This window comes from Crocodylus porosus, unplaced genomic scaffold, assembly GCF_001723895.1.
Source record: "Crocodylus porosus isolate Cpor-Errol unplaced genomic scaffold, CroPor_comp1, whole genome shotgun sequence".
Taxonomy (NCBI): Eukaryota; Metazoa; Chordata; order Crocodylia; family Crocodylidae; genus Crocodylus; species Crocodylus porosus.
This window is the reverse complement of record NW_017728911.1, coordinates 35,660,609-35,676,368: the sequence shown is the minus strand read 5'-3', so window position 1 is coordinate 35,676,368 and position 15,760 is coordinate 35,660,609. Positions and strand designations below refer to the sequence as shown.

Genomic DNA, 15,760 nt, shown 5'->3' with positions numbered 1-15,760 from the left:
AAAACCCAGCCAGTAATGCATCCTCCAGGTAAACTGAGACAAGCCTGGGCTAAGGCAAGGTGATGTGTTGAAATAGTACCGTGGCGCCCTTCTGATTGGATTTCCCATACAAGCGGTGCACGGAGGGATAGACTTCTGCCACTTACCAGCCAGACTGTTGATACTGTGTGTGTTTGTGTGTGGAGGAGTGGGGGGCTTCAGACATTTGGGATGTGTGAGGGGGAGGGACGGTTCAGACACCCAGGGGTGTTACACAGCATTCCCATGCAGAACAGCTCAAACACTTTCAGTTTAATCACCTAGGAAAACTGGCCAAGAGCATCCACCCAGCACCCGCCCTGGTGCATATGGATTCCTAGACTTTGGCCTGATGACTACCAGGCCATGAGCCCAGACACACACCTGCTAGCTTTAGCCATTCCCAACGCAGTCATGACTTTCTGCAGTGCTCTAGCACTCCCTGGCCATTTGCATCCACCCCATTGTTTCTCTTTTCCTCTGCTGAATAGGCCCCGCTGTGCAAGTAAGACATTTGGAACCTGGTAGTTCCCGGGTTGCTTATTCTGGGTAGTTTTGATGATTTATGATCTTAAAAACACCCATGACCATGATCTGTGTGGCTAGGGACAGACATTCAAAAAGCCTGAGCCTGAATTGATTCAGTCTTTGCAGGTTAGTCTAACCTGGCTAGGCTATATCAGTTTTGTAACCATACAGATATCCCAGAAATGCAGGCACATGCCTGCAGTGGCTCAGGCTAGAAGCTGGGGGTGGGGAGATGTGCTAGAGCAGCCCTCCCTCCCCTTCCACAATGCTGAGTTGAGGGGGGGGCCAAGCCCTGACAGGATTAGGGAGGGGTTCCCTCCCCACTCCTTAAATGATAAGAGCATTTCTCACCTCTGTTGTCAGCATTTATCACCCCATCAGAAAACAAAGAGCCTTTCTTATTAGTTCAAACTCTTCTTCGACAAAGAAGGAACGAGCGACCTTAACAGCTAAGCTGTTGATTAGCTTCAACATGCCCTAAGCCCACACTGCTGTAGCCAGCATGTGGTCTGCTAGCTAGTGCAGAGATGTCTGCATAAGGCAGAGGGGAGGGGAGATCCCAGCTTGAGCAGGGAGTGGTGAGGGGAGGGGGAGAGCAGGAAGAAGCCAGGCAGACCCTGCTGTGCCTGCAAGTCTCTGCTGGAGCTGCAGCCAGGGAGCAGAGGGGAGGGGCCAGCCCTGCTGTGGAGCAGAGAGCCCTGCCCAGCCCAGCCCAGCCCAGAGAGCAGGCTGGGATGCTGGGGGAGTCTGATTTAACTTAAACCTGTAAGGGGGCTGGGACAAACATTGCATAAACCGGTTTGACCCAAATCAGTTAAGTCTGATACTACATTCAACCAGGTTTACCTCACACCGGCTTCAGCCATTTTCAAACTGGTTTATGTGCACTGAACACCTGTTGTGTTAGGTTTAAATGAGTTTCTGATCACTTAAACCAGTTTATGTCATGTCTGTCCCTAGCCCTGGCAGGCTGGTCTGGAATCAGCCAGCAGAACTTCGCTCTTCAGGCATTTCTCATTGGGAACAGAGGATCTTACCCCTTGGCTGCCATTTTGAGCAAGGGCAGTGATCACACTGTAGGCTCAGCTGTGTCTGTTGTTCCTCTGTGTTCCCGTGTGCATGTGTCTGTCTTTCTCAAACTGACTTTCCGTGGTACAGGGCATGGGGGCAGTGACCTGATTTACTCCCTACCTTTTTAAAATTCCAGCCAGGAGATGAACCGCATCATGCAAATGAATTCTGTGTCCTCTCTGGCCACGGCGTGTTGGCAGGCGGGTGCTTGGAGGGTTTTGGTCCCATAAAAACTATTCAATTTAAGCTATTAATGCTTGCTTTTAATCCACTGCTTTTGGGCAATGGAGATTTACTGACATTGGGCTGCTAATTGCCTGGAGGCCTGTGTTAACAAAGACCTTCCTTTTTGCCCTGTTCCTCATGCCCACACTCATGGCTGGCCAGCACCGAGTTTCATGCCAGCGCCGAGTGGAACGTGGTCTTGCAGGGCTGAGTTCTGCACTGAGAAGGACTGATCTGCAGCAGCACTTACGCTGCCAGGCTGAGGTCTTCCCTCTTCAGATGCTGTCCTGCTTTATTCAGGGCATTAGTGCAGTCTTGGGCCAGAACTGTGCTCCACGGCTGCACAGAATGGCGCTGTCCTCATTCCTATGACATCCATTGCCAAGACGTGCCATCCCCAAAATTTTTATGGACTGGTTATGGGGCAGCGTGCAATCCTAGTGTGGCTGTCAGCCTTTTACTACTTGAATTTTGACACCAGACTGTTACAAAAGACCTGTTTGCACATGCCTGTGGGCTCTTGCTTACCTAACCTATGCCGTTTGCTTTGTGTCAAAACTAAAGATTATGGAAGGGATTCACTTGTGCTAAGAGCCTACCTAGACCTCAAGACTTCTTCAATAGGCCTTAAAAATGTGTACCCCCCTGTGCTGCCCTTCCTGTATTGCTTTCCTGCTTCTATTAGGTCTTGAGCTAGACTCCACCAGGAGCACCTTGGCACATGCCTTGCATGTCAGGCTGCGTGGGGTTCACAGACGTGGTTTCCCTGCTCCTGCATCTCCTGAGGGCCCTCTTCTGATAAGGTGCAAGCTCAGAGACTGCCTAGCACACAGCAACTGCACTGAGCCCAGCAATGCTTGAGAAGAGTGAGCTAGCTGGCTGCGCCATGCCAATGGCCTAGTGCGTGAGACCCAGAGGTTTGGGGCTGTATAGCCCAGTCTCTCAGGTGTAGACCAGCGACAAGGATCCTACGTCAAGTCTAGGAAAGAAGTGATTCTTCACTCCCAGCCGTTGTGAGTGTGTGCTGTTGTTGGTTAGGTGTCCCCCTGCTCAGTGTAGTGGGTGATGTGACTTCCAGGCAGCGGTACCTGGCACTCTGCCCGCTCACTGCAATTGGAACTTAGGTCCTTATTCTGGGTTTGCGAACGCCAGTCCTGGAGCCAGGCACCCAAGTTGGCCAAGCCACACCTATGTCAGTTTGTGGACTGGTCGGGGGAAGGGCCTAAGATTTTTCGAGCAGGGCCTTTGCATTTTGGGTTGCACACACTGGTGTTGATGCCAGCAATACGCTTCCCTGCAGAGAGCAAAACAAAGGCTCCCGTGTGCTACCATGGCCTGAGCGAACACTTGCTGAAGTCAGTGGAACGACACCAGTTGACATGCATGGGCGTTGGATCGTGCCCAGGAAGAGCACAGACAAACCCAGGCCTGGAAATCTGTAATGCCGTGGTGTCTGAGCAGGTGCCCGCTTGCAAGACAAAGAAGAGCCGTTGTGGTACAGCCCTTTGGATGGAGGGAGGGGAACTGTCCTTGGACAGACGCACACACTCCAGCCATCTACGCGCTCTCCTTCCCTCCCATGTGTAAGCTTTCTCTGCATTGCTTTGCCAGTGCCCCCTGCTTGCTTCTAGCACTGGAAGCATTAGTACTGTAGCCTGCAAGAAAACATCCAAGTTGCAGCTGCTTTGGGATCTTCCCAGCTTTGACTGACGCTTTTGGGCAAGTTCCAGTCGGTGCTTGGCTTCTGCATCCTTCAAGGAGCCCTAATTAATGAGCACCCATTTTACAATGGACAAGCAGGTCCCCTCACTGAATGTGGCCATCTGAGAGGTTCTAGGCTGAGACAAAGATGACCTTGAGCCTCGAGATGCCTCTGGTGCTCCTCACTGCCCTGAGTGATGGGGACCGGTGCCTAGAACAGCCAAGCAGGAGATGCTTCCTATGCGTGCTCTGGAGTTGGAGGCACATGCTAAGCCTTGGGCATTGCTAGGGGGGGTTTCTGCATTGTTGACTCGCTCTGGGTGGATGTCGGTGAGGTTGTTCCAGTGAGATAAAGTGCTTTGATACACAGAGAAAGATGCAGCGTGCCTCTGACTGCAGTGGAGCTAACCCAGGTTTACACAAGCTGGGATTTGGTCCCCCTCAAGGGCAAGTGACATTCATAGATTCATAGATGTTAGGGGCTGGAAGGGACCTCACAAGATCATCACATCCAGCCCTCTTGCACCAGGCAGGAAAGACAGCTGGGGTCAGGTCTCCGTTTGAAGATTTCCAGGGTAGGTGATTGCACCTCCTCTGGATGGAGTTTATTCCACAGTCTGGACACCCTAGCTGTGAAGTTTTTCCTAATGTTAAGCCTGAAGTGATCTTCCAGGAGTTTGTGGCCATTAGTCCTGGTTTTCCCCAAGAGTGCCCTGGTGAACAATTGTTCACTGAGCCCTTGATGTATTCCCCTGATGTAGTGCTAAGCTGCTACCAAGTCCCCTCTCAGTCTTCTCCTTTTTAGGCTGAAGAAGCCCAGGTCCCTCAGCCTTCCCTCGCATGGCTTGCCTTGCAAGTCTCTGATCATACGGGTGGCTCTTCTCTGGACCCTCTCAAGCTTTACCACGTCCTTTTTTGAAGTGCGGCGCCCAGAACTGGACACAATACCAGACTCCAGCTATGGTCTCACCAATGCTGAGTACAGCGGAAGAGTCACTTCCTTGGTTTTGCTTGAGATGCATGACTTGGTGCATGCCAGAGTATTGCTTGCCCTGCTGTCTACAGCATTGCACTGACGGCTCATGTTCACATTGTGGTCTCTTATTAAGCCTAGGTCCCTTTTGTTTGTGGTGCTAGTCAGTTTGGCGCCACTGAGCCTGTAGGTTGGGGATCGTTCGTCCCAAGGTGGAGCGCTTTACACTTCTCAGTGCTGAACTTCATTAGGTTTCGATCCGCCCAACTTGCCGGTTTGTCTAGGTCCGCCTGTATCTGTAGCCTATCTTCAAGCATGACCACACTCCCCCGTAACTTGGTGTCTTCCACGAATTTGGCCAGTGAGCTCTTCACCCCCACTTCCAAATCATTGATAAAGACGTTGAAAAGCACTGGACTGAGCATGGACCCCTGAAGGGCACCACAGGGCCCTTCTCCACACAACCTCCCCTGTCTTGGACTCCCGGGCTGTTTCCTCACAGCACGTTTCCCTTCTGCAGCACCTTGCTCTCCTCCAGGCATTGTACCAGGAGCCTGGGTGTTTGATGGGGACAGTAGGGCTCAGAGCACTTGGCAGCACCAGTTGCAGGACTGCGGTACCGTGAGGCTCTGTCGGGGCTCTGTTAGGGCTGGATCTCGACCATCTGGAAAGGAAGAAGGCTCCTCTCCCCCACGCCCATGGAGAGGATCCATTGCCTCAAGTCTTGCGCAGAGCATGGAGCTGTATGAACATCTAGCAGCTGACGCAGTCTCCAGCTGTCAGCAGAAAGGCCAACAGGGAGGAGCCTGTTTAGTTTGAGATGTTTTATTTCTGCCGGAAGTTACTTTTCAGCAGTTTGAAGGCAGAGCACATCCAGCATCTCACCTGCTAAGTCTGCATCCACCAGCCTCGGGCACCTGCTGGAGCTTAGCATGAGTTTCTCACCAACTAAAAACACATTGGTGTACTGTGTGCATTCGCTTTCTGGGAGCTGCTTCACTTTTTACACTCTGTTGCACCCAATTGTGACAGCTGAGGTTGTGGACACATGAACAGGTTCACTTGGGACAGGTCAAGTTGTCTGGATTTGAAAAGCCTCTCAACCCCAAAAAGCAAGGCAGCCCAACCCCTGGCCCGCGGAGGTTTGCCCCTGCACAAACTGGGACTCTACAGTCAGACAGGCATGACAAACAACCAAAGTAATATCTTCCAGGCTTATGCCCTGAGCTTGTCGTCTACAGTCATGTGCCATGGGCTAGCCAGGATAGTGTCTTCCTAGGTCCAGTGGTGAGGTGTAAAAGAAGTGCTATTTTGAGCTCTGTATGCACCCTTTTCTGCACAGACAAACTGAGCTTCTGTTCCAGTTCCTTCCACATTTATTTACAAAGAAAACTGCCAGCAGGACTTGTCCTGCTGACAACTTGATTCCTTCTCTTTACAAAAAGGTAAAGCGTGTGCAGTGCTGACACAGTCTGCTTTGCATCCCACTCTGGTTACAGTTTCCTCTGCAGCAGTGCAGTGAAATGGCTCGTACATGTACCGAGACCGCAGCATTCATGGCAGGAGGATATCTTTGGGTGTCTCACAGTAATACCGTATCACAGCATCTTTTATTAACCAACAATACACTCAGCCACCAAGAGTTACTGCTGGGCTCTCATGCACTGAGCGGAAGCGTCTACACTGGGTTGCTGCAGGGTTGTTCCAACCTAGCTTTAGGGCACGGATAGAAAAACCAATCATACTGATTAAAGGAGTAGAGACTTGCCTATGAAGCTAAATCGGCTGCAACTGTTTCATCTGTCCACTCAATCCCACAGCAAATGGAAGCAATAGTTTGCCCTGTTTTTGTGGAGTTCAGCATAGGCTGCAAAAACCTACTTGTGAAGCCAGTAAATGAGTGTGGACTTAATACCCTGCTGCTGCATGTAGGCTGAATCTGGGACAGGATGCAAGCTGGCTGGGGTCATGGCCCTCCCTGCTGGGAGAGCAATATAGACACCCCCAGGGCCGGCAGAGTCCTGTGTAGTGCTCTCGGGCTCTGAGGAGGAGAGTCGCATCCCTTGGTAGTTAGTAAAGCACTCCTGGCTGAGGACCAAAGGTGTAAATATAGCAGCAGCCTGGACGTGTGCGTGGTGGGGGGATTTAAAAATGCAGAAAGAGAGGCACAAGATAAAGGAAAAGCCTCCGTTTCTGCCCAGAAACCCAGCATATGGGCTTCAGTATTACGTGGCGAAGGCAGGAGACGGGTGTAGAATAGTGGTTCTCAATCTTTTTAGACTCCAGACCTGCTTTGTTCAGCTCAAGTTCCCCTTGGAAACTGCCAGCTCTTTGCTTTCACTCATTTTTCAACTATGGAAAAATAACAGAGCAGCTTTTCTGTTGCAAAGAGCTCAGCAAGCCCACAGCAGGGCAGCTCTAGCACTGTAGATTCCTATTTGAACTCGTGGGGATTATCCTGGGAATTGTGTGCACACCCTAACAGTGCTAATGCCACGTGGTACCCTGAGCCTTCCTTGAAGGGTGTTTCAAGGCACCCCAGGGTACCCCAGTACTCCGGGTGAGAATCAGCGGTGTAGTGACTCTCAGCCCGCAGCACACTATAGAGGAGAGATCACCCACATCCAGGTGTTCGGGCCTCTCCATCCCCTGCTGAAGAGAAAGGCGAACAGCACACAAGCCATCTGCTTTGGCCTTCTGCCTGCCTCTGCAGCAAGCATGCCGTGGGATGAACCCACTAGTACTTCATAGCAGCAAACGTGAAAGCCCCAGCCCTCCTCCAGAGTCCAGAGGTGCCTGGGCTGGAGCCCGCGAGTGTCAGTTCCTGCGTCCTGAGGCTCCCTTCGGCCATCCCAGCAGCACTACCTTCTCTTCCGCATGCAGGTCTCCAGCCGCCCCAGCTCCTCATAGGACTGGTAGAAAAGGTCGAAGTCTCTGGCCCCCCAGCTCCTCCAGACAGCCAGGCACCACTCCGCCATCTCGTTCTCAAAGCAGCATACAACAGTGTCCCTTGCTACGACAGCAGCCTTGACCAGTGCCCTGGGAAAGCAACGACAGGGGTGGAGAATAGAGTTACAGGAGCGCAGCTCTTCTGGGAAGGCAGGTCTGGCACCCACGTGCGCTACATGCTCTAGGTAACAAGCATCCTCCTCTGTGCTGGGGAGACTGAATGTGGGGGAGCATCAGAAACAGGGGGCCTGCTAGTTCAGTTATAGCAATGCCTATGGTGCTACAGGAATGTAGGACGGGCTTTTTAAGGAAAGTTGTATGTCTAAACGGGCAGAGAGGTGCCTTAGGGTTCCTGGTGCCCTCCCCTAGCTCCTCACCAGTATTTTCAAAGCAGCTTAAGTATTGATGTTCCTGCACACAGCAAAGGACCCAGTCCAAGCCCTGAGCAGGGTCACGTAACTAAGCCAGCAAGGCCTGATGCTGTGGCTAGGCTAGGTTTAAGATGAGGTAGCTGCAGCAGAAAGGCTAAGGGCAGGCCAGGGGCAAATGCAGCACCCACACCAGAGACAGTTGGGGCCAGGGAGCATGAGGGAAGGGCAGTGTGAGAAGGTGTCAACTCAGGATGATGCCAAGGGGCTTTTTGACTGAGGATCTTGAGTATGGGAGATGCCAAGTGGCCAGGCACGCCAGGTCAGCTGATGAGGGGGTTGTGCAGCGCTCTGGGGTTTCCTATCTCCCCTCATGTCACAGGGAGCCTTGGAGGGACACAGCCACGGATGGTGGGGCTGAAGTTTCCACCATGCAAAGCTCTGCTCAGCCAAGCAACCCCCGTGGCACGAGAAGCCCAGCCCACAGGATGCCCCGGTGATGGCAATGCCGTGCTCAAAGGTAAGGCCAGGTTCTCCTAACCTGAGTCCTGCCAGTTTCAGTGCAGCCCTGAAAGGAAGGACTCGTCAACTGGGGGAGAAGTGCCCAAACATGACCCACCATATACTTCAAGGGCAGGGATCAAAGGTTCTGGCATATGCCCAGCAGCCCAGGCATGGGGCATACTAGTTTCTGTGGCCAGCGGCAGGCAGGGGACCTGCGTGTCCAGCATCAAGCCTAGCCCCAACCCCTTGGAGGTGCAGCGCTGGTGACACTGCAGCCCTGCAAAAGCTTCCACACCCAGGGTGAGTCATTGGCTCTGCCTGGGAACGCCGGCTGCTTTCCATGCTCCGGGTGAGGCTGAGTCAACAGGCTGCGTGCCTGAAGCAGCCAAGCTGCAACCCCGTGAAGCAGGCAGGCTGGGCACTGGCCACTTCAGCCTGCTGCTGCTTGCCACACTGGGGTTTCACCTCATTGAAAAAAAACCCCCAAACTTTGAAATGGATCAAATTGGTGTAACAGGCATTTGTGGGTTCAGGACACGTCACTGTTCCTACTGCATAATGTAGTGCCAGCCCCGCTTTGTTGCCTGCCATTAACCTCATGACATGCTTCGGCAGTCGTCTGTATATCGGTTAAGCGCAGGGCAGCTTTCAACCTCCTCCCCACCACTTTATGACTTGATGGTACTCCAGATAACTGCATGCTTACTGCTGCTACCTACCTTGTAAGTAGCTGCTGCATGGTTTAGCTGCCCCTGACCGAGTGGATGGGGAAGCAGCGGCCAATGGGCTGCTCTTAGCAGCAGCTTGAAAATGAGGGCAGCTGGGCTGTTTTGGGGCTGTAACCCACTGCCTCGACAACGCTTGTGCACTGTTGAATCAGAACATCCTAGACCTTCAGTGCTGGAGGTTGTGGGCAGAGAGGACCAGGAGCAAATAACCCTGGTCAGGCCTCCCTTTCAGCATCTGCTCTCTGGCACTGTGTGACATGAGACTGGGCAAGGCTGGCCTTTGGTCTGACCCAGGCAACGGCAGCTTTCATGTTCGCTGAGTTCACCCAAGCGCATACTCTGGGTAAGCACCTGCTTCTTCTGCAGACCCAGGCTGTGCCCCTCCAACACAGTGTCACAGGAGCTAATCACAAGCCGTTACATTAAATTAGCAGGCAAACCAAGTGCAATGCAAGTTGTCCCACTGCCTGCGCCACGCAGGCCATTCACACCCCTTATCGCCTCCTCTTTGTGTCCGTTGGTCCGAACACAACTGGCACAACTGATGCTGGTGACCCGCACCCACAGCATAACAGTCTGTTTGCTTGGAAGCTTGTTTGCTCTATGAATCATTTTCAAGGATGCCAGGCAAATGCTTTCCACAGGGATCCAGGAACCCTTCCCATGCTGTGTTGCACGTGGCACAAGTGTGCTCATGGAAAGCCAGAGCTTCGACCTGACCGGAATGAATAAGGCCACAGACGAGCGCTGCGTCCTGCACAGGGACCAGATCTGCTGAGCACTAACCATGCCTGCCCCTTGCCAGGTGCCCTCGACACCAGTGAGGTCGGCACCCAGCAGGATTGGGCCAACAGCATGAGTGTAAGCCTACAAAGCAAGATAGAGGGTGGGATATTTATGGGGGATGCTCTGGGGGGTGGATCATGGCTTCCCTGCTCCTGCCCACTTACAACTGAGCTAGGTGGACATAGGGGATGAGGGCACAGATGTCTCTACCCCCACTTTTGCTATCAGCTCAAAAACCTAAAGGTGGCTCTAGGTTGCACGTGGGACCTGCTCATGTCACCAGAGCTTGAAAACCATCTCCCTGCCGGGGGTGGGAAATGCTATGCAAAGCCAAACCAGAAAGCTACTAAAGGTGAATGGCCCAGTGGGAAGGTCCCTCCCTCGGACCCTGGCTCCGTGTCCTCTGGACTCCAGCGCTGGGTGAACACACGGGCTCTAATCCCGCCTTACCCGTGGGAAGCCAGTTCTCCAGCCTTCAGCACGGCGATCACTCTGCCACGCTGCATGCCGGACTCCTTCTCCAGCCCGATGATAATGATATCTCCGCCCCGCCTAGAAACGACACACACAATGACAATATTTCTGCAGGGTCTGTCCGGACTGATTGCTGCCCTGCTTCTAGCTTTCAACATTTAGGGACTTAAGAAATCTTTGTTTGGTGGCTGCACCCATAACTATCATGTTTAATCTCCATTGATGGACATACCTGGCAGGGATGCTCTTTTGAGCCTGGTTAAGTGCTCAGCCCCCACACATGGCAATGATAGCCTTGAATGGGGCTAACTGCCCAGGCTAGAAGCGAAGGCTAGATGCCATCCCAAACCTGAGCAAAGGGGGGTTCCCAGCTGGAAATTCGAGCATCATCACTTCTTTGCTGTATCTTAACATCAGCTGGTCTCAAGACTGTAATTAAGCGCAATTGGAAATAAGAGCAAAGATCTCATGCTCCCACTGGCAATTCATGCAGCTTTGCAGGGTCCCTGATTTACCTGGGGATCCAGATGAGGTCTTTCACTGGAAGAATCGTCACGGCTTGGAGACGCTGTGTGTTATCACCTGCTTGTGAAGCATCGCTATCGGCTGGGACCAAGGGAGGCGTCAGCTCATGACACTTGTCGGCCTCCTCACAGTCTGTGGAGAAAGGGGCGCTGGATGAGCTCGCTGGCGAGCTCGGCAGGCTGGAGAAGGACCTTGTGATTTGATGGGGAGGGGAGGAGGAGTAAGACGACATGGAGCAGTAGTCCGTGAGCGAGTCCTGGTGGTTCAGTATCTGCGTGCCAAGCTCCCGGCTGTATATGATGCTCATATCAGTCAGCGAGTTCCCCTCCTGCACCTTATGGGCTATCGTTGTGGTAGCAGGGATCCCCACAAAAGGCTCCTGAATTGTGAACATATCCCTTAAAGGGCTGCAGTCTCCGCAGTAGTACCGCGCACAGAGCTGGTAGCTGGTCACGTGGTACATCACCAGAAAATTGGTCCGGTCATCGAGGCACCAGACCACTTCCTCGCCGTGGCACTCCGAGTTGCACGTGATGGATGTGATCACCGAGGGAGCGCGGTAGGGCTCCAGCCTCCTGCTGATCTCCATGGTCAGGCAGTCTATGATGAGGAGGCCGGGCCCGTTGCTGTACCAGACCTCCGCCCCACTGTTTGTGACCTCCATGGCTTTCACGGGGTAGGGGTTCTGCCGGGGGTCGCTGTCAGCGATGCTGAACTTGGAGCGGTTCACGGTATGCGAGCACAGGTAGGAGCAGTTGTCATCTGGGATGCCGTGCGCCACAGAAAAGACTGCCACGAGTCCATCTGACAGCCCTGCCAGCACCAGGTAGGAGTTCTGCGGGGAAGAGACAGTTTCCCTATCTGGATTCATATTTTGGGCAAGAGGAGAGAGCTCCCAGCCTGGGCTCCAGCTGCTCCGACACCTTAAAACCAGCTTGAGATACCCCAGGTGAAATCAAACCACTCGGTAACAGCAGGATAAAAACACCCCGTGTCCCCATCTAGGCACCTCGCAGCAGAGGCCCACATTTCATCTGCCCTGTCTCATCTCCTGATGGGTGAGGGCGGCTCCCAAAGAGATAACTATCATGTACAAGTCCCAGCTTGGTTTGAATCGGGAGCAGGAGTGCTGGACTGCAAGAGGCCTCCGGGGCCATCATGTCCAGCCCCCTCTGTTTGCAGGGTATTGTTAACCGAGGGAACCATCACTTCAAGCCCGCACAAAACAATATTGGGAAGCACCAGGAATGCTCTTTGACCTGCCACAGGCAAAGCAGGGGGACGAAGGCACCGTCAGAGCCTGCCATGCAAGGACAGGGAGCACGTGGTCAATGCATGCTTGCAGGATCCCAGGGAAAGGACAATGCCTTATGTCAGTGGTTCCCAACCTCTTACAGAGTGCGCACCGCCAATTTAAAATGATACAACTTTAAGTACCACCAGCACATTTTTGTCACATAAAGCAATTATAATAAATCTGTTAACGCGTGCCATTGATGAGTTGTACCTGTGCCACAGATTGGGAACCGCTGCCCTATGCTACAAAGGGAGGCAAAAGCCCCCACAGTCCATTACCAGCCTGCTGCAAGGGAAATTCCTTTTTCATCCCCAGTTTGGGGACTGGTGTGACGCGAGCAGAAGAGCATGACCTTCTAGCCAGGACCCAGGAATAAAACAGAGGGGTGCTTTGGCCTTGGGGGCATCCAGAGGAAATGCTGACAAACGGGGAAAGGACAGGCCAATCTCTTCCTCCTTGCAGTCCTCCAGGGACTGCACCGCTGGCAGGCACTTATCTGACAGCACTGCTCCACCAAAGGGAAAGCTGCTGCTCTGGGGCAGCAGAGCGTTAGCACGGTGTCTTAGCTCCCCTGTCTGTGAAACAGATGTTGTGAGGACAAGAGGATATTACTGATGCATCTCAAAAGCCGTGTTTTCCACAGCTCCTGAGGTCCCTGCTGCTATGGCTCCCAGTCTAGCAGCCCCAGAGCTTGCCAGTGCAAAGCTAGTGCAAGTATGTCTCTCCGAGCTGCGGTCATGGCAGCGGCTACACTGAAGACATGCCATGAGTCACTGGTTGGCCCTTTGTTGCTCCTCCTACAGCTGTAGGAGAGTGTGGTTTGGCTTCTTTCCTTACTCTTAGCCTCACAATGGTCTTTTTGACGGCCTCAATTTGTTGCTGTCAGGTAGAACAGGCCAGATCCTCAATGCATAAACTGGTCCCAAAATGAAGAGCTGTGCCAATTGCGCTCACTGGGGTTCTGGCCTCGTGCACCCCGAGGCACGCTACCAAACACCACTCCAGCAGCCAGGTTGTGCCAACATTACTCACCATCTTGGCCACAGCCTGCTTTATTCAGACACCACGTCAGTCCCCAACAAGGGGCTTGAACTCAAAATAATTACTGCATGCCTGGAAGTAAGAGGGTTACTCACTTAGCAAAGGAGCACTGTGAGAGCCACGTGCCCCTGAGGCCTATAAACTGCAGTGGTACTATCAAGTCCCTGGTTTATTGGGTGTTGGCGGGCATAATAGTAAAAAGCAGAAGTCGCCCAAGTCCAATATTGCAGCAGTGACTAAACCCAGGCGGGATGGTGCTCTCTATAAACCTTAAGTAACTTTTTCAGAATCCATTTTCAACTTAGCTCAGGTAAGAGCCAAGGAAAACACAGGACCAGAACTGCAGTGAAGCCTCAGGCCTGCCAGAAGTCCGGCTGTGCCAGGGAGGTTGGCCTGACCGTACAGGGGCTGTGACCGTACTGTGCAGCGTGGAAGATGAGCCTCCACCTCAATGTCCTGTTCTTGCAGGCTTAAAACTGCCTGGAAACCCTCAGACAGCGGGCGAATGGAGCCTCTACCCGACCCAGACTTGGTCACGTCTGTCCTCGCCTCCTGCTTGGGAAGCCTGATGCTTCCCAGCACTGGAAGCGTTGGCAGGATGCAGCCCTTCCACGCAGCTTTTGTTTGGCTGCGCTCTAGGCTCCTGTCAGAGGCCAGGGACTCTCATACGGTCTTGCCTTACCATCCCGCAAAAGGACTAGAAATGAGACAGCAGCTTGTTTTTTATAGGGAAGGGCTCAAGGGATTTTACTGTTGTTTGCAAAAGCCGGAGATAAACAGTAAGCACCAAAAGGCATGTTCAATCCCTATGCCTTCTTTTTCCCTTGATGGGGAGAGTTTAGAGTTGTGGGCCACACTCTGGTCCTTCCACCTTTCTACGATGCTTCCTTTGGATGACAAAAAGAGCACCGAGATGGGTTTCTTTCGGGCCAGCTTTTCCCCAAGAGTAACCTGTTAGAAACATTCCCTTCAAAGTGAAATCTCAGGACGGTGAGATCTGACTAGGTTATTTCAGGTTTTATCAGCATATTGGCTCTCATACTTGGAAAAGGGTGAAATTCTCATTTGCTGTAGCAAGCGATTCTTTCCCCCACTGGATATGAGAAGCTGGAAGTTCAAAGAGCCTAACATGAAAGGCTTGAAGTGGCTTGTTTGGCAGAAATGTCAGCTTTGATAAACAGCCGAGCTTCTAGCAGACCTTGCCTGGGCTTCCTCCTGGTTTGTGTCCCAGATGCCTGTACTCTCCCCACTCCACTTGGAGAGAGAAGAAATAAAACGAAGCCTAAAAGAAGGATTCTGCTGAAATGACACAGACTTTTTGGGGAGGGAGCTGGTGTTTTGGGGCCCCAATGTCATTTATTATACTCCCTGGACACACGGAAAAGTGGAAGCAGAAGCCAGAAGATAGTAGGTCCCTAGAAACCCCTGGAAGAATGAGTTTGCAATCAGTGCAGGAGATGAGATATTTGAAATGAAAGGCAAGTTGAATTCACTGCACAGCGCTGAAGGCAGCAGGGGGAAAAAATAAAAGACTGACAGATTTTTCGCTCAGGTGCTGAACAGGAAAATCTCTGTACTAAAGACAGTATGAAAAAGTCAACAGACTTCCAGCAGGCACAACTGCTCCATGGGCCTGTTTGGCAGGGCTAAGTGAGTATAAGTAGTGCCCAAGCCCTGTGCTAACCCTCTGCACAGGGACGAATTTCATGGAGCCACCGAGTCAGAGATCTGAGCATCACAGGACGAAGCTCAGGGTCAGCCTCGTGACCATGGTGAAAACTGTTTGGTGCAGTTTTCAGATGCCTCCCGTTCTGGTGGCAACTGCATACTGCAAGTGAATGGATAATAATGAGATTTTTTTTTCACTCTGGGTAGTCGGCGCAAAACTGAGTGTAATCCAACCAACCACAAAGCAGATTTTATACACATCCTAAGATCAATCGCATAGCACCATGCCACATTTCCCTCAAGGATGCCTGAGGTGACTGGTGACTGGGCTTTTGTGTTTTTGAAAATACTAGGTATACACTGCCACCCCCACCTTTATTATTACCTCTGGGAGTCAATATCCTATCCTGCCTCTGTTGTTTGTATCTATATTCCTCACCAAAGAGTAAGAGACCTAATGTTAAGGCATCTGTGCTACATGTACCTGTTTACACACACACACTTACATGCCTCCCTTCTCTTGCCTGTTGAAGCTGATAGTCCAATAAAAATGTGCTTAAGAGGGCTAAAAATACTCATTTCCTACATTGCTAATGACTTCATACTGATATTAATGACCTGTTCACTTCCCCGCTACTTCACTCGCACTGACTTCGCACTGACTTTGCTGCAGTGATGATACGGGAACCCAGCTGGAGAGCTGCCCTGTAAAGGAGCTAGCGGCATGTTGACTATTTTCCCAGCAGGCTGCGAAATGCTCGATCTGGACCCTTGACTTGGGTCATGCTTCTGCTCTCCTCGGCTTGGGGACAGAGCCCTGGAAATGATTCTCTTTGCTCTGCTAGCAAATTCAAGGGTACAGAGCAGCCTATTGCAACGGCCTTTGCTTAAACAGGAGAAGGTG

General features: G+C 52.2%; 1 protein-coding gene across 2 annotated transcripts in view; it reads right to left on the bottom strand.

Annotated features, from left to right (window-relative positions):
• Positions 1 to 5,877: 5,877 nt before the first annotated feature.
• LRRK1 (leucine rich repeat kinase 1) overlaps positions 5,878 to 15,760 on the bottom strand; it is a 93,524-nt gene continuing 83,641 nt past the window's right edge. For both annotated transcript variants that reach the window (XM_019533801.1, XM_019533802.1), the window contains exons 31-33: positions 10,841 to 11,685; positions 10,302 to 10,403; positions 5,878 to 7,555 (exon numbers count right to left, since the gene is read on the bottom strand). In XM_019533801.1, the coding sequence (XP_019389346.1) occupies positions 7,378 to 7,555; positions 10,302 to 10,403; positions 10,841 to 11,685 (1,125 nt within the window). In that variant the 3' untranslated portion in view covers positions 5,878 to 7,377. The remainder of the gene's footprint in view (positions 7,556 to 10,301; positions 10,404 to 10,840; positions 11,686 to 15,760) is intronic.